Source organism: Stomoxys calcitrans, chromosome 3 (assembly GCF_963082655.1).
Source record: "Stomoxys calcitrans chromosome 3, idStoCalc2.1, whole genome shotgun sequence".
NCBI lineage: Eukaryota > Metazoa > Arthropoda > Insecta > Diptera > Muscidae > Stomoxys > Stomoxys calcitrans.
Window position 1 is genome coordinate 117,165,096 of NC_081554.1, and position 24,872 is coordinate 117,189,967.

Consider the following 24,872-nt stretch of genomic DNA (forward strand, 5'->3'; position numbering starts at 1 on the left):
AAAAAAGTCGCGCCGTGGAAGAAAAAGTTGTGAAATTAAGAAAACAATTGAACATTGGGGCAATTTTAATAGTTACTTGAAGTTTCAAAAAATTTAATACACTGCGATTTTAGAACAACGAACAACGACAACTCTGATTTAAATTTTCATTGCCATGGATCATTTACTCTGTTTAATGGAAACTTAATCTATTATACAAATGTTTAAAGCCTGTTGGTGTCCAGGCTTTTATGGCTTCTTTTGCCAGAATTACTAATTCGTTAATATTGCTCGGCCTATCTCTAGAATTGTAAAGATCGCCGTGGTGTCGATTAAGACTTTAAACTATAATAATTTATTTTACCGATTACCATGACACTTCACGCGTATAAAAGCATTAATAATTTAAGATTTCAAGGGACTGCTTTGCGTATCAAATTAAAATTCAAGCACTATGTAAAAATGACGATGTGTTGGAAGACGATATTTTCGAGCGTTAAGTAACCAGTCTGCCAGTCATGCGGCGTACATAGATAAATTTGCTGATATTTCACAATAATACATATAATTTGGTAAATGCAATGGAAACACAAGTACAATGTCATAAATAAGACAATAAACAAAAACATGAAGAAAATGGGAATAGGAATGGAACAAAAAGTCAGATCATGCTGTCAAGGCATGATTAGTAAACGCATCATAATAGCTATAGACTTTCACGTACAATTATGGAATGATGTTAAGATTGCTACATATACGCGCAAATTGCATACCTGTCTCCTCAATTATATGTCAATCACGTGATTACAAAAAGAAGTCAAACACCATTGCAAGATGTCAAAACTCATGACTTGCTTCAAATGAAACAAATCCGAGGAAGTAGCTAGAATGAGTACACTCAAGCAAATTTGTTATTCAAAACAGCAAAAATGTTTGCTAAATCAGCAGTTTTTGTCTGGCGAAAATGGGAAATGAGACATTACTGCCTTTTCAGCAAACACAGGGCTGCTATATTAGCAAACTTTTCGGTCACCTAAATCAGCGAGCAAAAACAAAACGTTATGCTATTTTTTTGTTTGCCTGATACTTATTTTGATTACTTTAGGCATTTTTTTAGAAATTTTGTTAGAAGAGATGGTTTTAATTTTTGTGGAATATTTTTGTAAAGAAACTAACTGTGGCTGAGCTAGCTCACATTTTTTGCTATTGCTCTACTAATGTGCACATGACTGGCATGGCCTTTTGTATTTAAATTTAAAGAAAAAAGGTTATGGAAAGTATACATTCAATGGTGATTATAAACATCCACTCAGACACACATTTACATATGTGTTCTATTTTTTCTTCTAACATACACTTCATAATTAAGCAGCAGTGATTTTCAGCAGTACTTTGATTTCAGAATAGCATCCACTGTGTCTCAGTGGATGTTTTAAAACACCATACTTACCATAACCTTTTTTCTTTAAATTTAAATACAAAGGCTATGCCAGTCATGTGCACATTAGTAGAGCAATAACAAAAAATGTGAGCTAGCTTAGCCACATTTCGAAATGTATACCAATGGATGGATCAGGCAGCTTCTTAATAGTAATATTCCACATATCAAAATCATCTCTTCCAATAAAATTTCTAAAAAAAAATGCCTAAAGTAATCGAAACATCTAACAGGCCGTATGTTTGCTGAAACAGCAGCAATATCTGCTTTCCCATTGTCAGCGGACATAAACAGACGGAATGACGGAATTTCCTTATTCTATGGTGGAGCATATAAAAATGGAGAAAATTGGGAACTACATCTTTGAAATTGTCAACAAGTCTATTTAGCTCGGCACCGCCATAACCGAAATATAACGAAGGATAATATTGACAGGCGCTACTTTAGATTAAGCAAATGGTTCAGGAACCAAGTCACCTCTCGACAGACGAAAATCACACACTGATACTACCCGTAATGTTGTATGGCTCCAAAGTATGGGTACTTGCGAATGCAGATTATGGAGTACTTGGAGTGTTTGAGAGAAAAATCCTTCGTAAAAAATAGGTACCAGTTTGCATTGATGGAGAATATCGACGTCGTATAAACCAAGAAAGCATAGTTGAACGTATCAAAATACAACGGTTGCGTTGGCTAGGTCATGTTCTCAGAATGGATGAGAACGACCAAAAGCCCGATGGAAAGATCAAGTGGTGCGAGACACCTCGTCATAGATTTAAGAAGGATCGCAAAAGATCGAGGCGCTTGGAACGTTATTCTACATTCGGCTAATGGGACAAATATTCTGCCATAGCCAGCTGAATGCGAAGGCTTTCTAATGTGTTTCTCTTTTTCTCTATTCTGTCCAATATTTGAACATTGTGTGGGTCTGCTTCGTGTCCGCACTCTTTTACAAGCTATTCTTTCTATGCCCTTGTTTATTTCGGTTTCGTGTTCGCTCAGCCTAACGGCAAGCATTCTGCGAGTGGTACCTACATAGACTTTATTGCATGTTTCGCTTCGTTTCCATTGCATGTCACTTCGAAAACTATATTGTGCTGTTGTTCAATGTGACCTACGCACAAAAAGCATTGACAGCAGTGACATTCGACAAATATTCAAGTGTACAACAAAACGAGTTTGGCAATGTTTATGTTTTGTTGTTCTAAACATTGAAGATTAGCTTGTGTCGGAATAGTGGAAAATAACACTCAGAGAAATTTGTTAGTAAAAACAGCAAAAATGTTTGCTGTAGCAGCAGAAATTTTGCTGAAAATGGGACAGCAGTAATTGTTTGCTATAACAGCAAACATTTTCTGCTGTTTTCAAATGGGAAAAAGTTGAAAAAAGCTCAGAAATGTCATAAATTAAAAAAAAAAACATATGTTACCTTTCAATTTTACAAGATAACGTAAAATTTTTGTCCAATTTTCTACAATTTGCAGATTTTTGAAAGAATTTAAGTAACAACAGACAAAAGAACTACTACTATTATATTATGCTCCTAGAAAAAAAAGCCTGAAATTGGTACATATATTATTAGTACATAGAAAACGCCTCAATTTTTGTTTATAAGTTCAACAATTTTGTATGAATTCATTCAAAAGTTTAAAATTTAATATCAGGAGACAGTGTTTGCTGATATCAGCAGACTACTTTCTTTGAATGAAGTCTTTCTGCTCTCTTACTACGCTTGGGAAAGCTAGGACACTTATTGAGCTTGTTCTCACCATACTCAATAGTCGTTGGGTATGTGGAGCTCCTTAAACGATTTGCCAAAGTGTTGATGAAGATATATGGCGTATCAGAAATTGCCACACTCTTGCTAAACTTTTATAAGTTCTTTCCTATCCTATTCTTTGAATAGAAAGAAAGAAATGTTCAAAAAATTACGAAAAATGTAAGAAAATAAATTAGTTTTATTTAATTCATATGAATATACATTTTGTTACTAAAACTTTTTACATAAGATAATTAATCTTATCAATTATCAATATAATCAATTATCTAAATTATTCAACAATAAAATATTTATTTTGTCTGTTAAAGCAAAGATCATTTAAATTCACAATTTTTCGTTTGTTTCTTTTTCGAGACGAGCTCAATGATCGGAGATTTTTGCAATGGAAAAGGGAAACCAGAGATAACAACACACACTAACGACTATAAGACGCGCTTCGTCATTTGGTTAGAATAACTCATCGGCCATATTAGGTCGTAATTATATCGAATATACCGCGAAAACGTGTCTACGATGTAAGCACGACACTGACACTAACACGAATCTGACACCTTTCACGCTAGCTGTTGTTTTCCACCGCATGTATTACACTACTAAAACAATACTTTTAAAGCAAATCGCGCTAAAGATGAAAATTAATTAATAAGAACTTAAATAATTTCTGTGGCTAGAGTAATAACCTACTTTTTTGTGACTTCGACACATCTATCTTTACAAGGTGATACCGTAATAGCCTTAAACGCATTTTGTGCCAGGCATTACGCACTGCGTTCCATAGCCCTTCCGCATTTGACAGTCCGTTCTGTGTATCATAATTTCAATTATGATTTATATTATGTATTGGGCGGGCGGGGGTATGTTTTTCTAGAAAATTTGACATTCGTCGGTGCTCTGTACGTTCCTCAATTTTTCAATCGGCCAATCGATATGTCCTTTAGCGAACTTAGAGCGTGCAACTACATACTTCTTGGACAGTAATGGTACCATTCCTGCACTGTTTGCGAATAAGTAATTTTCAAACAATAAAAAAAAACATCCTACTATTTCTGTATATATTGGGTTCCCCAAAAAGTAATTGCGGATTTTTCATATAGTCAGCGTTGACAAATTTTTTCACAGCTTGTGACTCTGTAATTGCATTCTTTCTTCTGTCAGTTATCAGCTGTTACTTTTAGCTTGCATTAGAAAAAAGTGTAAAAAAAGTATATTTGATTAAAGTTCATTCCAAGTTTTATTAAAAATGCATTTACTTTCTTTTAAAAAATCCGCAATTACTTTTTGGCCAATATATTTTTTTCATAATATATTAATTAATTTTCGTAGTTTTGGGTCAATTCCCGTCTTTCTTTGGAATAGTGCGTTTTATGTCCCACTTCTACAGATATTATTGTTTAAAATTTATTAAAAACAATTGCAACAGCTTTATTGCCACTTTTCTGCTCTCAGCTTCCCTTCTTCTATTTAATTTTATAATAAATCATTCATACTCCTTTTTTTAAGAACACGTTTCAACGATCAAACGAGAAAACTATTCATGGCATCAGAAATATAATATTTAGTTAGGGCTTTTATTTTAATTTGAATTCTTACATATCCTTCCTACAACACATATATTTAGAATATCACTTAATTTAGATGTTGATATATCTACTACAAAATTTGACTTTCAAAAATATGAGGTGGTGGCACTCCTATTATATTGATCACAACTGTATTCCATTCCATTCCAAAAGCAGGAAAATTTCACCACACGAAGGCGAAAGATTTTCGTCCCATTAGTCTATCATCCTTTATGCTGAAAACTCTAGAGAGGTTGATAAAAACATATCTTAGGGCTAAGATCGCTGCACTCATAGAAAAGTCTGCTGAAAATAGCAAACACTGTCTGCTAAATATTAGTAGTTAATTTTGCTGCTATTGTAGCGGTAGCAAACACTGTCTGCTAAATATTAGTAGTTAATTTTGCTGCTATTGTAGCGGTAGTTCTGCTATTACAGCAGCAGTATTACAATTTCAGAGTAGCAGGGCAAACAACAGACTTTTCAGACTTTGGTTTGCTTAAAATGACTGCTGCTCAATTATGAAGGGGATGTTAGAAGAAAGACAAAATCTGCTTTTTTTGGCAAAATTTTTTAATAACTCAACCAAATTTGTTATTCAAATTTGGAGATTGTCTGTCTCGGCAAAAACATGCATATAGTAAGTAACAATATATTATTGTCTCTGGAAGAAAAAAGAGTAAAAGTGGTCGCATATGCCGATGACGTTGCAATTACGTTTTCAAGCACTCTTAGATATATACCCCAGACAAATAATTATATGTGCAAAAAAATTTGGCTGTTTTCGATCTAAATGAAATCAGCAATTGAACAACAAAGAACAAAATGTTAACTAACTTCAACACTTTTCCATTTCCTAAGGAATTCTCTGCTTCAACTTCATCCAAATTATCGTTATTCTAAATTTCTGTGGAAGTTTAAAATTTCCATAGATAATATTTATATGTGCATTAGTAAATTAAAGTTTTAGGAGCTAAAGAGCCAATAATTTCCAATTTTTTCGGTGATTACTTTGAAATATACAGCAATTGGTGAGAATCGTCCTACTTTTCAATAAAACTGGATATAGATTTATATAGGTATATGTATATATATATATACATTTTTTTTTTATTATTGACGAAAAATATCCGTGGAGACACTTTTGGGCATGGGGCGAAGAATGTTTGCAGAAATAAGAATATCTACTAAAAGAATAGTAAAAGTTAGAGTTGCAGTAAACCCAATTCGCAATAAAGTAGCTTTTTGTTAACACTATGCCAACTATAGCAGCGTTAAGAGTAGTGGATGTATGCAAACCAGGGACGTAGCCAGGGTGGAGGGCTCAAGACCAGGGTAGGCAGTAATAAGGAAAAATTTGTAATACAATTTTTACTAAAAACAAACTTTTAATGAAATATTTTCTAAACTAATTTTAAAGACTTTTTTTACATTAACGTTACATTCTCTAACGACAAATCTTCAGAAAATTATTTTTTTAAGACAAAATTTCATTACAATTTTTTTATTTAAATTTTAATTAATCTTTTTTCTAAAGGCAAAACTTTTTACATTTTTTTTCTAACGATAAATTAAAAAAAATGTCTTCTTAAGACTAAATTTTATAGATTTTTTTATTCTAAATAAATTTCAGTGAAAAATTCTCTAAAGACAAACTGTTGCCCAGTTTTGGGGCTACTTCGAAATTATTATTTAAAGCTAAAATTGCAATTAAAATTTTTGTGGCTGCATAATGCATTTTGCAGATAATAGCAGGAATAGCACCGCTAAACCTCTAAGCCGTGGAACGCTCAGCACTTTTCAACGCCAGAGTGAACAACAGTGAACCAGAAATGAAATAAGAGAAGAGACTACAAGAAAGTAGCAGATACGGTGGGAGAACGAACCATACGGGATATGGACCGTGAAACTGATCCTAAATATCAAGAAATTTGTATATAGGAGACATGAGCGGATACGGATGTTTTAGGTAATATTTGCACAAAATAAGGGAGTGCAGAACTCCTTTTTGCCTCTACGATGAAGAACACCTGGATGACGCTGAGCATGCTTTATTCAACTGCACACGATGAGTTGAACCACGCGCACCCCTTGAAGACTAGAAAGTGTTTATACATAATAAAAAACATTGGTTCAATCTGGACACAATTCCAATAACAAAACTAAATTTCTTTCTATGTAAAGATAACACTTCAAAGAGATTATTGAAATTTTTTCTAAAGACTAAATTTTAATGCACTTTGAATTTTGAACAAAATTTCGAAAACATATTATCGACAGACAAAATTTTAATAAAATATTGCCCAATGACAAATGTTGTTCGGGCCTGGTCTTCCCCTAAATAAATCTTTCTTAAAGAAAGATTTTAATAAATTTTAATAACATCTTTTCAAACGGCAAAATTTTCTTAAAATGTTTTCAAAAGACAAATTTCAATAATGTTCTTCAAGACAAAACTGTTTCTTAAAAGAGCGACTGACAATTTTTTAGACAATTTAAATATAAAAATTTCCTTCCGTTTTCAAGTTTTTGGCCTGTTAAGGTGAGGATCATTAAATTTTTGTTTGTTTCTCTTTCGAGACGAGCTCAACGATCGGAGATATTCTTTGCAAATGGAAAAGGAAAGCCAGAGATAGCAACACACACCAACCACTATGGAACGCATTTCGTCTTTGTTTAGAAGACTTTTCAACCATTTTAGGTGTGATGGCATGGAGGGCCGTGCGTTGGGATGTTGTATTTGAATTATATTAATTGCAAAAATTGATCAATTACCACATTAACCACGCTCTTAACGGCAGCGGCTCTCGCTGTTGTTCCGTGTGCCCAAATCCCGGCCGCGCTCTGCCCATTTTTTTTCATTTTCAAGTTTTTTGCCTATTATGGGGAAGATAATTAAATTTCACAATTCTTGTTTGTTTCTCTTTCGAGACGAACTCAATGATCGGAGATTTTCTTAAGCCAAAATCTTTTTGGTATTTTTTCCAACTTTTTCTATTAAAAGTGTGCCACATTGAACAAAAATTTCTGTAGAACATAATTCTACATGATTTTTTCTAAATTCTAGTTTTTTTTATTTTAATTGAAATTTTATCTGTAGAAAAAAATATCAGCAATGAAGTGAACTATTTTAAAGACTCGAAAACACAATTTTGAAACCCCGACGTGATTAATATACATTTAAAAATAATTATTTCAAATAAAACCATTTCATTTCCATCTTGGAATTCCATAATTCACAACACAGTGTTTAAGGCAATTGATACGGAGCTCATAGTGATTAAGGTTCGAAATCTATCAGTCAAAAGCAAGCAGCATTGATTGTGTACGAAAAACTTTAATAAAATTTGAAGAGTAAAATTTCATGTTAACAAAAAATTCCAAACTCCCCAAGTAAGGAGATGTGTTAAAATAAGAAAGATATTTGTTAAATCCTTTTAATAAGCAGACTTTTTCTATGAGAGCAAGTTTAATTGCATTTACGTCCGCCGCTAGTACATTCAACATCAATTCGTCGGCATCTTGGGCTAGTTAAATGAAAAAACTTCCTAGAGAATTAGCTTTTTGAGAATATTTGAAAATAATTTTCTTTTGGAAAATTATCAATTTTGAGGACATAAATTATTTGTTAGTTGACGAAAATAACCATATTATGAAGGATTTGAAAGATTGGGATCTGCCAATAAATAGTGTATTGGTAAGCAGTACAAAATTAAGCTCTGACTTTAAGACCAAATGTCACTGGCGATGGGTCAGTTCCTGCACCATGTAGCGACCACAATGTTCAAAAAAAGTTGAGGTATCTTTGCCAATTTCACACTAACAGAAAAATTTTGTCAATTCTTCGATTTAAAAAAAATTTAGGGTGGCCCCTCTCAAAAATAAAATCCTGACTACGTCCCTGATGCAAACCATAGACAGAATATATATATATTCGGCAACTGGCAGCTAATGAAAATATGAGTTGCAAGCAAATAAGTAAGAATTGGATCTATCTGTTTCGTAAATCCGTCTAAGAGAGAATTAATTATTTTCATTGGGAAGAGAGATTGCTCCATTTACCAAAAGCTAAAAATACCTTGGTGTTCAGCTGGACAGGAAAGTTAACTTCAAATCACATATTTTGAAAAGGGCAAGAAAGGTAACTTTTGCCCTATACGCCTGCAAGAGAGACATTGGCAAAAGTTGGGGCTTTGGGCCGCGAGTCGTGCATTGAGTATATACTGCAGTTGTCAAACCTATAATGCTATATGGTTTTTGTTGTTGTTGTAGCTACATTTTAATGTGGAGGTGGCGATCCTCGCCAAGCTCTTGTAGGTGAGCAAGCTTGTCGCGGGAATATTGTGGCCATTGGTTATTTAAAGGCGCCAATAATTCGCCTTGTCATATGGTGCATTAAAGGCACTCAGTATTTGTGCAGCCGGTGATGCCCGGCCTCTCACTGAGACTCTCCACTCGATACCGCTGATTGTCCTTGACTGCCGGTGTAACTACTCCGTATGGAGCATTCCAGTATCCGCAACATGTGGACGCGCCCGGTAGCTCGCAGCTAAGCTTCTCGTGACAGCAATGAACGCCACATAGATTGGACCTCAATGTTCCAGACTATGTGGTGCACACATCTATTCCGTGCCGGGTGGTTGTGTGGTCTGGTGGACGGCGCTTTAAAAATCCACCTACTGTTCAATACTCAGCAGGATTCAAAGGATGGCTTGTTTGTGCATCACATCCGCACTGAGGACGACACCATCTGATGGACAGCACTTAATGCCTTTGGACATTGTGGGCAGACAAAATACTGCAACCACTGCTGCGAGGGTAAGGAGCTTTCTCTTTGGTCATGCGGCAGCTATAGACACTTGATACAATGCTATAGACCTTGATACAATGCCCAATGTTCCAAAAAATTTTGATAACACTTTGCCTGAGACGCTTTTTTATTAAAAGTAAGGTGCCACTATTCCTGATAGGACCGATTGGAACTACAATATCCCTGGTAATAGAAGTTCTAAAGAATTCTATACTGATAGTTTGAAACTAGTTGATCAGGTGGGGTTTGGAGTGTACTCTGAAGAACTTGAACTGGTCATATAGGAAAAGTTACCCGACCACTGTAGTGTATATCAAGCGGAGATCCTTGCAATTAAAGAAGTGCTGGAATGGCTTAGATGTATTATCATAACGAATACTGGCATAAATAGCTTCTCAGATCTCTCAACGAGATGGCTGAAAAGTTCAAAACTCACCTGTTTTAGATGACTGACCACATAGATATTCCAGGGAATTGTGGAACAGTCAAGCTTGCGAGAAACTGGAACTCCACTACACATGCCAGGGAATCTGGAATCTGTGGGTATGCTCTAGCGACACGTCTTTAATATCAGTCCAGAAGGGCAACGAATTATAGATGATCACAAAGGGGGCTTGTGAACATTCCAAAATTGTGTGGCCTAATGGAGACTTGATGAGGTCTACCGCTTTGCGGTCGCATGACAGGTCACTGTCTTATCGGAAAACAGATTAAAGGTTGCAAGTAACAACTTTTGCAGAAGTTGCGAGAACGTCGATGAATGTATGTCCCTTACAAGCAGACAGAAGGAGTTCAACTTTAGGTTTTCATTTCTTTGAGAACTTGTCTGATTTGGCGGATGGGAACATTCGCAAGTTGTTGAACTTTTTAAAGCGATCTAGATGATAAAACGTATAAGTGAGTCTGATGGCAGACTGACAATTAGACCTAACCAAACCTTAAAGGGAGTAGTGTTTAAAATGTTAGCGAATTGGATTAATAAATGTGCCTTCTATGGGCGCAAGATCTTTTACCGCGAGATCGATCTATATAGCAGGTACATCCATTTAGTCTTAATGGTACAAAAACTGAATGCAATATTCTTTTTTACTCTCAAATACCTTTCATTTGAGTCACTTATTGTCTCGAACTGTAAACGTTCGTTTTGGATACGGCGTTCCACGGAAAACTAGACCTCAAGATTTCCGATGTCCGATGTCTCATCAGTATGTGTCCGATGTCTCATCAGTATGTGATCCGATGTCTCATCAGTATGTGATTGATAAAAGGTTGCAATTTGCAAATGTCAATTGTTATCCGATTTGGCTAAAATTTTGCACGGAGTATTTTGTTATGACTTCCAATAACAGTGCCAAGTACGGTCGTTCTATTGTATAACCTGATGTAGCTCCTATATAAACCGATCACCCGATTAGTCTTAGAAACACCAATTTGAGCCTGATTTTCAGAAATTGGGTACGTAAAATACACATATGTCTTCAACTGAATTCATTTGTGGAAATTTTTGGCAGAATCAATGGGGCTTAGCACATTTTACTTGTTACTTCAAGGATTTTCCCTCAGTCCATCAAAATTTGTTTAGAGTTAGATAACTGTCCATAAACTAAAATCACCCAATTTACAATTATAGATTCGGTGTAGGGTATTAGTCGGCACATTCCGTCTTTTACCTTTCCTTACATGTTTTAATTGAGTAATTTTTGACTCACGCTCAAGAGAAAAACATGTTTACACGCACGCTCACTCACCACTCTTTTATGTCGACTCACAATCACGCACGCTCACGCGACAAAAATCTTACTCACGCACGACTCGCGAGACACTCACAGGAAAAATCACGACTTATGAAAAAATCACGATTCACGAAAACATGAAGACTCGCGAGAAAATCTGTATTCACGAGAAGATCACGACTCATGGATAAAAAAAATTTTCATGAAGCGAATAATACCTTTTTTACATGCGTCTCAAATCATACTGTATTTCAACGTACGAATATATGCATTCATATTCGTACGTTAAAAATGGAAAATGGATTACCACTGCATAACCAATTATTTGCTCTTTTCATTTTTATGCTGTTCCCCAAGGCTCGGTCTTCGGATCTGTTTTATTTATGCCATACATTAACGAACGATTAAAACCTAAAGTCAATGAAAAAAATGGGCCCTATCAATGTGGCTTAAGACCTGGTAAATACACCATCGACCAGATATTCACATTGCGCCAAATCCTGGAAAAGACCCGAGAAGGACAAATCTACACCTATCCTCCCTTTTTTTTGTCGACTACAAAACCGCTTTCGATAGCCCTATACGTTTAAAGGTATTTCAAGCCATGCCTGAGTTTGGTATTCCTGCAAAAATTGAAAAAGGCTCTGCCGAATGACACTTGCTGATACACGTTCCTCTGTATGAATAAGAAAGAATCGTTCCGAACCATTCAATACCAAACGAGGTTTCAGACATGGAGACAGCTTATCGTATGATCTCTTTAATATCCTGCTGGACATGACTATACGAGATGCAGATGTGAATAGATATGGCACACTACTCACAAGACAACACATGCTACTTGCCTATGCCGACGACATCGATATCATGGGTCGGTCAACGGAAGTAGTAACTGCAGGCTTTGAAGGCTGCTAAAGAGAATCAGTAAAAATGGGTCTGGCAGTAAATGGAGATTAAACAAAATCGGTGGTATCAACTCCCAAAACGACTTGTACAACCGAGCAGATAAGAAAAATTGACAAAGTTGGGAACCACAACTTTGAAATTGTCAGCAACTTTATGTACCTACACACCGCCAAAAACGAAACGAACGACATCAGTTTTGAAATAAAGCGAAGAATAAAACTGGCAAACAGGTGCTACTTTGAATTTAGTTAGCAGTTAAAAGCAAGGCCTCCTCTCGACAGACTAAGATTACACTATACAAGACACTGATACTACCCGTGTTGTTATATGGCTCTGAGGCATTGGTACTTGTGAAAGCAGATAAGGCAGTGCTTGAAGTATTTGAGAGAAAGATTCTTCGTAAAATATATGGACCAGTTTGCGTTAATGCCAGCAAGCATTGCAATTGACTTGGTAGAGAATTCCACATGCGAAGGGTACCAAAACAAATTTTTTCATTCAGATACCAGGCTTCCACGTATTAGTATTACTATTTTTCTGACTCTATTAGATGTGGTCAATTTTAGTATTTTAAAGGGGTAAATGGGGTTTTGTTTGACTATGACCATTGAAGCAACACAGTAAAGAGAACGAGTAAAAGGTGGCACATGTTCTGTTTTGCGAAAACCGTGAACATAGCGTGTAATGCGTTGCGTTTGCTCGATGAGTCACAATTTGCAAAGAGCTCGGAGCCGTAGGTTAAACCAGGTACTAGGAAGGCTTTTGCTAAGAAAGCACGTATTTGAAGTGGAGTGGGTTGGCCACAGGGCACGCAATTTAGCATAAGTTTATCCTACTACAACATTTATATAACTTCCACAGCTAAGAGTTGGGTTAAAAATTACCGCAAAATTTCTGGCACTGGACACAGTGCGACACGCCGTTCGGACTCGACTATAAAAGGCAGGCCCCTTATAATCTAGCTTAAACTTGAATCGGACTGCACTCATTGATATGTGAGAAGTTTGCCCCTGTTCCAAAATTTGCATTTTTGGACACAATTTCAATTTTTTGTTGATCCAGTAGTATATCTACCTATTGAAAAGAAATCTTTTTATTTTTTTGACAAATAATGCTTTTGGACGAATGTGGATTCTATAAAAGACAATTTGCTGTGACCCACTTAAAAAAATTTTTATGGTCATCATTTAATTTCCGTATGCACTGTGCAATATCGTTCAAAGAGCAGGTTATGTAGACGTACATCATCAGCATGGATACCACTTTAGCGCAGAGGTTAGCATGTCCGCCTACGACGCTAAAGGCCTAGTTTGAAACAGAGGTTGCGGTGATTAACTGTGTCAAATGCTTTAGAATGATCGAGGAGAACAAGAAAGCAAAGTTTATTATCATCGACTGCACATTTTATAGATTCTGAAATTTCTATTAATGCACTGATACAGCCATGGTCGGTCCGGAAACCAGATTGTGTATCAATTATCAAAAAATTAAGCTGGATATGGTCAGTTATTTGCTTGTGCAGTATTTTTTCGAATACTTTAGATAAATAGCTTAGTATTGCTATGGGCCTGTATTCCATATTTGACTTCAAGACTGGGATAATCTTTGCATTTTTCTAATGCATAGGATATGTGCTTGTTGTGAGAATAATGTTGAAAAGGTGTGTAAAAATTGGCAGAAGACTAGAAAGAAGTATCCGTATGAACTTTGGGTCAAGTCTGTATGACCCGATTGCATTAGATTTGACGGTAGCGAACCACTGTAAACTTCATCTACAGTGACGTTTTTAAAAATGTCCATTACTCTGTCTTCCGTCGGCTTAAGCGTCGTGGCTACTATAAAACGAAAAGACGACCCGAAGAAAGGGGACATTGATGAACATTTTATTCATTTCATCCACATCACCTTGAAAGATGGGAGGAGCCTTTGTTTTCCCAAAACCAATTTCATTAATGGTTCTCCGCGTACTTTTTGAGTTTGTTGCGGAACTAAAGCGATTTAGATAGTACTCCATTTTTGCCGAGTTAATGGCTCTAATCACTAACTTACGGGAGGAAAGAAATTTATCATGCAGTTCTGTTGTTTTAAAACGTTTCCACGCGGCATCTAAGTTCATAATGAAGCCTTTAATGGTCGAGTTAAACAAGGGCTTAGACGTTGGATTAATATTTTTATTTTTGATCGAAACTGTGAAATCATACAAATGAAGAATGTTCTCTTCAAGAAAATTTAGTTTTAGATCAGCTGGTGTTATGCTGTATATATCATTCCAATTTATCTAACTGAATTTGTAGTTCAAACTCCTGTAGTCTCGGCAAAAGACTGGTTAATATGTTGTCAATGGAATTTGTACGTAAGGAATATTAAGTCATGTTTGAAGAAACATGACGCTGAAATTTGGTCATAAAGTAGAATATTGAATAAATTGTTTACAAAAAACAGATCTAACAGTGTATTGGTAATAGTTATGAAATGAGTGGAGTTAGTTTGATTGACAGTATACAATCCCAATGATATCATGTTATAAGCCAAACGGGATTGTCAAATTAATTTGAGTTAAAGACCTCATTGTACCCCATAGTGACATTTGGGAAATTCTGAAAAAGTTCGAGATCAACATTTTTGTTGGGCCTATAAATAAACCCTTTGGAGTTGCAAATATTGCAACTGCACCTCCACGACTTTCCTTCAGATCTATAAAGGGAGTAACCCCTTAAGTTTATAAGTGCGCCGGGGATAGCAGAAATTTATGACGAGCAGAATCATAATTATGGTCAAAATATTGTAGTTCAAAATTAACCAGTGGCTCCTTCCACCGTTAAAAGATGCCTTGGTTTTCATATTGATTCTCAGTTAAAGTTCAATAGTCACAATACGAGCGTTTGTTCGAAAAAACTTTATCTTTTAGATATGTTTAAGCGAAACAATGCGCAAATGACTATGCCAGTTTCGAATATGCATTTCTTGGGACTTCTTTGAAAGTACAAAATTTTTACGGACATAGGTTAGGTTTGGTTAAAAGGAGGGAGCGATTATTAATCCGCAACAACTGATCTCAGTCCGTGGGATCTCAATGTAGACCCCCAGGCCCACTCTGTCCCCTAGCTTTGATCCATTCATGTAATATGATCTTCCAGAGGGCAATACTAGGGTTCCGTCAGTCCAAGCCTGTGCCGCTGTCAGCAGTGCCTCGCAATCGACCGCAAGTGTCGTCTCAGTTATCCGATCGGAAACTGAAATATGCCTGAACAGGCATATTTCAGTCTTTTCTGAGTTGACATTGAAACTCCTCGGTCTATCCCAGTCTTATGCCATATACAGGACGTTTTCGGACCTTCTGCGTAGCTGGTTCGGATCCTTACCCCTAAGAAGTAGTATAACATCGTTTGCATAGCATACGTGGTTAAATCCCTCCTCAGTAAACATCCATAATAGGTTATTTTTGGTGGTCAGCCAAAGGAGTGGCGAAAAAATGCCCCCCCGGGGCGTGCCTTGTGCTACTTTTTCCCTTATATTTATGTCACGAGACCCACAATTTATCCACCTGTTCCTAAGCATATGGGTAATCCAGTCTCTATGTACCCGATCCACCCGGTGCTGATCTAAGGATCAATGTGTCGGCCCGCACATTGTTAAATGCCCCCTTGATGTCAATGCAAACGAACAATGTGTACATCTTGGCATCGAAGGATTCACCTATTTTAAGCACAACTTCTCTTGACATAGGCATGCTGTTTGTGCTTAAGCAGTTCGTCCAGTTGGTTTTCAACTTATCCCGGAAGCTTATCGGATTCGGCACTGGCCGCGCTATTCTATAACCTGCTGAGCTATGATCTGAGAAGGAGTGCTCCATAGAGACCCTCCAATTCTGAACCTCAGTGACCAGATTTTCCGAACATATTGTCAAATCTAAAACCTCCTCCCTAATCCTATTAACAAAGATTACCAATACTAAGTGTTATTAGGCCGTTAGCATTCAAAAATTCTGCCTGGCCTTGGCCCCGCTTATTAATGTTGGTACTACTTCTGGACATGAGATGTTTGATTTTTTTCTTTCGTGTTCTTAAATTTGGAGTCCCTTCTTATCTAAGTTCTAATTTTATTTATCTACATTCTAATAGAAATTCTCAATTCCTTATTGAGCACTTCCATTGACATACACATTAATGGTAGTTTCAAGTTTCAAGGCATTGGAAATAAACATAGATTCACCCAAAAATACAATAAAATCATCGAAAATGCAAAAAATTGTTTAACTATTATTTTGTAATTATAAGCATGTTAGTTATTTACATAAACTTAACCTTAATAAGTTTTACTTAAAAAAATCAATTTTGTGAACCAAGTTTTTCGGTATTTCGGCCTATGCGGTTCTTAGCGCATCTTTTAGTGCGGAAGTACATTCGTACTACTTCCCATTGGTAAAAACTGTTCGTTCGATGGGATTTATACCTTTTTGGAAGAAAGTCTCGGTTTTGGGGCACGAGAAGTATATATTGTAGCAATATCTTGCTGAAAAATTATGTTCGGGCCCCATATTGTTTCACCAGTTTCTACATAATTCCCAAAGATCACTTTTGTTGTAATCCAAGCCAGGGGAAGCTTGCCATCGAAAAAAAAGCTCCCCAAATCATGACGTACCCTTCCAAAATTTCGGCTCATTCTTTTTGGTTTTTTATTTGCGTATATTTCGTCAGTTATACTAGAAACCATGGGGCCCATCAGAATCGAAAGTTTTTTTTTCCATTACTAAACAAAACTTTTTCTATTTTTTTCCAAAGCCCATATGGTTTTTAGCCTTTAAAACTTTTTTATCGAGTCTGGCAGTGACTGGAAGGGTACACAGTTTTTTATTTGTGATACAAACACATTTTCTCGGCAAGCTGTTGGGGCAAGTTTTGGGGTCCACCCAAGGCTCCTTCTTGTATTATATTGCCCAAAAAGTAATTGCGGATTTTTCATATAGTCGGCGTTGACAAATTTTTTCACAGCTTGTGACTCTGTAATTGCATTCTTTCTTCTGTCAGTTATCAGCTGTTACTTTTAGATTGCTTTAGAAAAAAGTGTAAAAAAGTATATTTGATTAAAGTTCATTCTAAGTTTTATTAAAAATGCATTTACTTTCTTTTAAAAAATCCGCAATTACTTTTTGGGCAACCCAATAATTAAAGCCCAAATTTAAAAAATTGTCACAAGTATTTAGGGATCTTCTTTATAATAGCCTGATTGGGGAGCCTTTTGAACTTCAAAAACCTATACTTTCCTTTATCTTCCGCTAATGAAGGGTTTCCACGAGCTATTTCCCTTTTGGGCGTTTCAAAGAAAAGCAATTTGGCAATATTTAACATTTTTCCTAATTATCACATCTAATGATCATCAAGAAATAAAAAACAATGAGTTCGTTTATGTCTATGTTCATAAAAATTGCAAGTCCAATCTCTAAAACGAACTGAACCTATATTTATTGCGCACCCATTTTCCATAAATTTTAAATATTTTAGTTATTTTTATTAAAAAACCTAAAAATTTAAGAGTTAGACTTTGTTAAAAACTTTGTATTTAATTTCTGAATTTTTATTTTTTCCTTTATATCTTCGGGTGAACCTATATTTATTTCACCGTATACCACATACTTACTGCCTTATTACATTGTAGGGAAAATATGCGTAACGTATTTTATGGATTTATAGGGATTTTTGACACTAATATTTTCTTAAATTTTTTTCTACTTTTATTGGCTATGATAGAACATTTGTTCGACTAGCCGAACTTAGATTAGCGTTTCAAGTACCTCGATCTTCTGCGCTCATTCTAAAATCTCAAACACCATGTTTCGAGGTTTCTCCCACCACTTGATTTTTTCATCGGGCTTTTGGTCTTTCCGGTTTGCGTCTACCACCGTGTTTCTCTTCAAAAGACTTCATTGCTGGAGCTTATTGATCCATTCTGACAATCAAGCCGTTGTATTTTGATACGTGTAACTATGCTATCGATGTCATACAGTTCATACGGCTCGTGGCTCATACAACACCTATATTCTCCATTAACGCAACCTGGTCCACATATTATATTTTACGAAGAATCTTTCTCTCAAACACTCCAAGCACTATCTCATCTACTTTCACAAGTACCCATGTCTCGAAACTATATAACAACACGGGTAGTATTAGTGCCTTGTAGAGTGTGATCCTCGTCTGTCGAGAGGTGGCTTGTTTCTAAACTGCTTACTCAATCCAAAGTAGCAACAGTTTGACAGTATTATTCTTCGCTTTATTTCAAACTGACTATCTCAAATTTCTCCATTTTCTTTATTTGTTCGGTTGTACAAGGCGTTTTGGGAGTTGATGCCATCCATTTCGTATTATCTTTACCAAAATTTAAAAAAAATTCTACCAAAACCTACCAAAAGTTCTCCAACAAAAAATGCCATATATGTTTTTATATCCACCACCGAAGATTTGGCTATTTTGCGATTCCATTTGCAATGCATCAATTTACACATTTGCAACCCTAGAAAGCATGCATACTAAATCGTTGTTATATTCGTAGGCGTTCTTAACATGTCCGTGCGTCTGTTTCTTGAAATCTCTTTAGAGCCTAAAGTTCAAAGATGGCCTATATCTTTATATAGCACCAATTATACCGATATCCCGAAAAAAAATCATGAGTTCATTAAAGTCGTATTTCTTCCCTGATTCCCATTTTACCGATGTCAGTGATTGCATGGACCCCTCAACGTCTAAGTATGGGCCAGATCTGGCCGTATTCGTATGCAGCTGCCATATAGCCCAGTTTTCCGATGGAAGGCATTGAACTCATAAAAGCCGCATTTGTTACCTAGAATTTACGAAATTTGGAAGAGATCCCTTAACACATAACAATATCAGATTTTGCGCCCTTTTTCCTTAAGTTTGAAGCAGTGGGATCCCTTGTAACAGTATTTGCTTCCTCGCCATATATGGTTTTATTCTGCAGTCTTAACAAATACACAGAAATGACAAAAAATTAAATAATTTTGATTTATTACCGGCGATTTTTTCAGTAAATAACTTGGTATATCGTGGGGGCTCTGTATGTGAGAAACTACCTGAATACTAAGTTATGTATAAAGTCTAACCCAGGTGGCCCTGGGTTAGAATTGGGAAAGATACTAATAGATGTTCAACAAACTTGGACATCAATGGGCTTAACGATGCCTTTGTTAATGTCCCACAGATCCCCGTTGATCCCAATTTCAATGGCTGCAATAATCTCCCCCTCTCTCGATGACGACTCTGGTTTTGGCTTCAGCAGTATTGGTTCCACCGATGTCCTTGAGTGCGTCGCCACTGTAAAGTCTAACGCTGTCGGATATGATGACATTGATCCTAGATTTGTAAGGCTCTTGCTCCCCCTTATTATTCCTCATGTAACCTATGTTTTCAATAGAATTTTGACCACGAGTTACTTTTTATTAGCGTGGAAACATGCCAAAGTCATCCCACTGCCTAAAAATTCCAAAGAATATAGACCAATTGCGATTCTTTGTTACTTGTCAAAGGTCTTTGAGAAATTGTTGTATTTGCAAATGCCTTTTGTCTTTTGTCAACGAGAACTCTTTGTTATATGTGAAACAGTGAGACATTCCGGTTTCGACCTAACCACAGCAATTTGGAGAATGACAAGATAAATTTCCTTGTTCTTCTTGACCATTCTAAGGCATTTGACACTGTGGATCATTCCTTGTTATGTGATAAGATGAGACATCTTTACAATTTTTCATCTACGTCCGTCTACATCGTCTTATTTTGTCCTACCTGTCACACCGCACTCAGTCCGTCAGTTATAAGTCTTCTGTATCGGCACCTCGGCAAATATATATCGGCAGTCCGAGGGATGAGATTGCTGAAAACACACGTCTGCTTAATCATGATCTGTCAAGAGTCAGCACGTGGGCGAAAGCCAATGGCCTGTGTAAGTCCAAGTGTGTGGTTATCAGAAACAGGCTGTCTCGTTTTTCATGTAATGTCGGTATATTCATTAACGACTCTAGATTAAAAATCGTTCCTCAGTCAAAGAACTTGGGCGTGGTTATTAACAGCAGTCTGACTTGGAGTAATCATATCGACTCTGTCGTTGGTCAGGGATATTCAAAATTGCGTGCTCTCTGGGCCACTCAGACGGTTACTCCGCTGCAGGTCTCTCTTGGCAAAGATTTATCTTGTTCCTGGCATTCTCTACGGCTGTGAGTTGTTTGCTAATTGCGACTCGGTAAGTACGCGTAAGCTAAACATCTTTCTTAATAGCGTTACTCGTTATGTATTTGGCTTGAGACGGCGCAATTCCATCTCGGAATACTTGTTGTACCTGAGATCGCTTACTTTCTTGCATAAACTGACCTACACGCAGGCACCACAATATCTGTATGGATTTATTGATTTCGCCAGATCTATTAGAGGCAAAAAAATCATTCCCAAAATGTATCGGAGGCTTGTTTCTGAATGGCATATGTTCATATTCGCTGTACGTCTCTGGAACTCACCTCCTAACGATCTGCAATTACTCAGTAACTCGGCAACATTTAAAACCAGACTTTGGAAACATTTTACTGCATTAAGTTGATGAATGTTAAGACTCATTTATATTGGGTTGCCCAAAAAGTAATTGCGGATTTTTTAAAAGAAAGTAAATGCATTTTTAATAAAACTTAGAATGAACTTTAATCAAATATACTTTTTTTACACTTTTTTTCTAAAGCAAGCTAAAAGTAACAGCTGACAACTGACAGAAGAAAGAATGCAATTACAGAGTCACAAGCTGTGAAAAAATTTGTCAACGCCGACTATATGAAAATCCGCAATTACTTTTTGGGCAACCCAATATATTTATTTTTATTCTTTTATACTTACCTTAATTTCTATTTTTTCGGATAAACTAAGTCTATTAATTTCTCTTTAATTGATAAAATCATTTTTTTTTTCTTTTAAATTCAAATCTACAAAGCCACAAATGTTAGTTTTTTCCGTTAGAAAGTTAGTCATTCAAAATCTGTGATGTATTGTATAGCTATAGATTCTTAGTTTTAAGTGTTTACTATGTACAGTTGTTGGAGACATTACCTGCACCTTAATTATAAGAATTTTATATTCTTGTTGTGCGGGTGTAAATAAATAAATTACAAATTACAAAATCCAAATCCGACGTGATTGGATTTGGATCTCGTTCACGAATCACTCAAGTGTGACACGAGAACACCTCTAAAATTAACACATTTTAGGATTTTATTGCGAACAAGTAAAACTTTTTGCTTTTATTAAAAGGTAAATTTAAACGATCATGTCCGCAGTCGCGGACGATCAGGCGTATCGGGCGGAATGTCGGGCGGCATCGATATGACAAGGCGAATTATTGGCGCCTTTAAATAACAAATGGCCACCCGGTTCCCGCGGCGATCGGTCTTTTGGACCGGAATGTGATTGCTCGCATTTAGAAGCTTGACGACTTAAACATTTGTTTGCCGATTACCGCTTGTCACATTTATTTACGTTATTTTTTTCTCACAGAAAAATCTAGCATACAGTAATAAGAAGATTGTTGTTGTTATCTTGTGGTATGTATCTCAATCTTATCTGAATCGAAACATAGCAAAAGTTAGAAAAGTATATATTACAGTACATATTAGGTCTGCTCGCGTACTTTTCCAGTAAAAATTTGCAGGAGAGTAAGCACAACTATTACTCCCGTTGGCTATTTTTTTGAATTTCACGTCTGATTTTCATTAAACAGCTGCTCGATGCTGCAAATTTCTATTGAAAGAAAAACCTCCAATAGAAATCTGCAAGCTCTTAAAATTTTGCTAGCTCTCACGAACTTTCCCGATCTTTTCTGCTGGCAAATAAGGTTCGCGAACGACTTCCAGTAACAATTTGTGCAAATTTAGAAAATTTTTGAGTAGGCGAACACCGAAAAAATTAAAATTGGTTTCAATTACGAAATTTATTGATCCAATTAATTTTTTAATTGAAACTGCTTCAATTACGAAAATGATAATATCAAACAAAGTTTTTGAGAAAGATAATTGAAAAAATTTTCAATTAAAAAAATTGCACATCCATTTAAAATAATGATTGAAATTTTTAATTAATTTTTTAATAGATCCAATTAAAAAAATAATTGGAAAATTCGAAATATCCAATAATTTTTTAATTGGATCAATTAAAAACTTAATTTAAATATTGAAAACGTGCATATGTTACATATTCTTTTTTTTGCGAAAAGCGCGCTGTATAATGCACAAGCTCGATTTCGATGCAACATGGTTCACATATGTAAATCTCCTGGAACACTAATATGAGGTTTATGTTTGGGTCCATGATCAATATGGAAAATATTGTTTCCCGAATCATAAAAGAAATAATAGCGAGGCAGTAACTTATGATTTACATGCATTGGGGAAGTAAACACAACAGAAAACATTTATCTAGAGTATGTTTTAGAAGTCGTTATGGCCTTAATTTGCATATTTTATTTATTAGTAAGATAAGCATTGCATCTAGAAATTTTAATAGGTAGTCGAAAAACTGAGTCAGGAGGGGGGAGTTTTATTAAATATATCGCAATTTGGAGCGGCTAGACTTTATCAAAAACGGACAGTCATGACAATGCTACCAGGTAAAAAAGTTTTGATTGAAAAAACTTACTGCCTAGACCACTACTTTTGGCACTCGAATCGTTCGCCAATTTAAAAAAAAAAAAAACAGCTGTTTCCAATGAATTGGTGAACGGATCGAGTGACAAGAAGAAAAAAAAGCTAGTGTTCTGCGCCGTTATTGTTTAATTGAAAAAGATAAAATTTTTAATCACATTGAATCATCAATTGATAAATGATTGAATCAAATAATTTTTTAATACAAAAAATTTAGATTCAATTAAAAAGTGATTGAATCGATTAATTTTTTCATTGAGAATTGCCTAAATATCAATCACTATAGCAATTGAAAAAAATCCGGGTTCAATTAAAAAATTATTGATTCAAACAATTTTCTAATTGAAAACATTTTTATTTTCAATTAAATTTTTGTGATACATTTTTTGATATTCAATTAAATTTTTAATCGAAAAAATATTCGTGATATTTTCTTCTGTGTATACACAATACGCTGATTAAGCGTTGAATTGTGGATTTGTTTTAAAAGTATTTTTAAACTTGAACAAATTGCAAATCTTACCTGTATGCTAAATTCATGCATTTGAACAACTTCGTCAGTGATGTTTCAATTTCCAGATGTGACGTCACAAGACCCGCAGACTCTACATTTCCATACCTATTTTGTTGTGCTACTTTTCGGGGAACGTACAGCTGCACATCCATGCAGGTATTAGGTTCGTCTGCCTTCGATAGACTGGGATCTTCTGGATCAAGCATTTTGATTTCGCTATCATCGAGATCGTCTTGTGCCTCTTCGGCTTCAAATGTGGACACCATAAATTGGCCAGAATGAATAGATTCCCTCTCCGCTTTATTCGAATTAATCGACGAGTTGGAATCCTGGGAAAAATTATTCGGCACTGTATTTGGTGGCGATAACGTCGACGACGCCATTGCTAAAGAGGAAGAAGATGCTGCTGCCACACTCGAAGCAATATGCTGGTAATTGCTGAACTTATTTGACATGTTTAACATCATTATATTGTGACAATGAACATTGATTTCAAAACAGAAGCTACAAGGATCTCAACTGATGATCTAAACTGCTGCAGTTCGGTGCCCGCCTGTTTTCAAATATAAATATGCCCGGCACACTTGAAAAATAAAATTCGCACAGACTAATGGACATCAACAAGTTATCCCAAACATCGCTTTCACTATGTAATTATACAGGGTTGATAAGGCAACGTTTGTATTTTCGCTGTTCCCGACGCGACCGTGAGAAATGCAACTGCATCTGCAACTTTTTGGCAATGCGCCTTCGATGTTAGATTGTTTTAACTCCAACTGCTGCGATGGCTGTTTTCTTTTCACAAACAAATCTTTATTAGCATAAGCGCTATCGCACTTTGTTCTTGTTGAACCCAACCGTTTATGATTCGAATTGAAATGTGTATGTCTTAACATTTGCGATGGAAACTTCATTCCCATTTCACTATCAGCACCTCAACACAAATGAGCGTTAACGTCTTTTGTTGGTGAACATTAACTTGATTCTTTATTTCTACAATTGCCGTCGAGCAGCGATTACCGATCTGCCTGTTGCCCGCACTTTTCCGTTGTTGTGATCTTTTCCCTTTCTCTTGCGCCTTATATATTTTGCTTTGCAATGTAAAAAAAGTCTTAGTTTTCTTTTGTTTCCATTACTTTTGTGTTTGCTTGCAATGTGCTCTTAAGTGCCTCATTAATTGACTATTTTTTCTCTTTGCATATTTCCCACTTGTCTTTATCAGCGCAAAATGTTCCTTTACAGAATGACTTGGCTTCTTCACGTCTTCTTCATCTATTTTTTGTGTGGAAATGTGAGAAGTAAAATAAACGCAAACATTGTTATCGCTGAATTATGAGGGAGGTAAGAAAGAAATCATATTCGATATATGCATCAAAATTTAGTTTTCTATCTACAGTACAAAATACAATGCATAAAGAAGCGCAAATTTCCTCGAAAAGTCGTACCTACTGACATTTTTTTTACATTCT

General features: G+C 35.8%; 1 protein-coding gene across 6 annotated transcripts in view; it reads right to left on the bottom strand.

The window, feature by feature from the left end:
• LOC106083289 (protein WBSCR14 homolog) overlaps nt 1–24,872 on the bottom strand; it is a 158,629-nt gene that overhangs the window by 120,913 nt on the left and 12,844 nt on the right. For all 6 annotated transcript variants that reach the window (XR_009397631.1, XM_059364902.1, XM_059364901.1 and 3 more), the window contains exon 2: nt 23,413–24,675. Coding sequence is in view for 5 of the 6 variants with exons in the window: in XM_059364902.1 (XP_059220885.1) it covers nt 23,413–23,870 (458 nt within the window). In the remaining variant the exon portion in view is untranslated. The remainder of the gene's footprint in view (nt 1–23,412; nt 24,676–24,872) is intronic.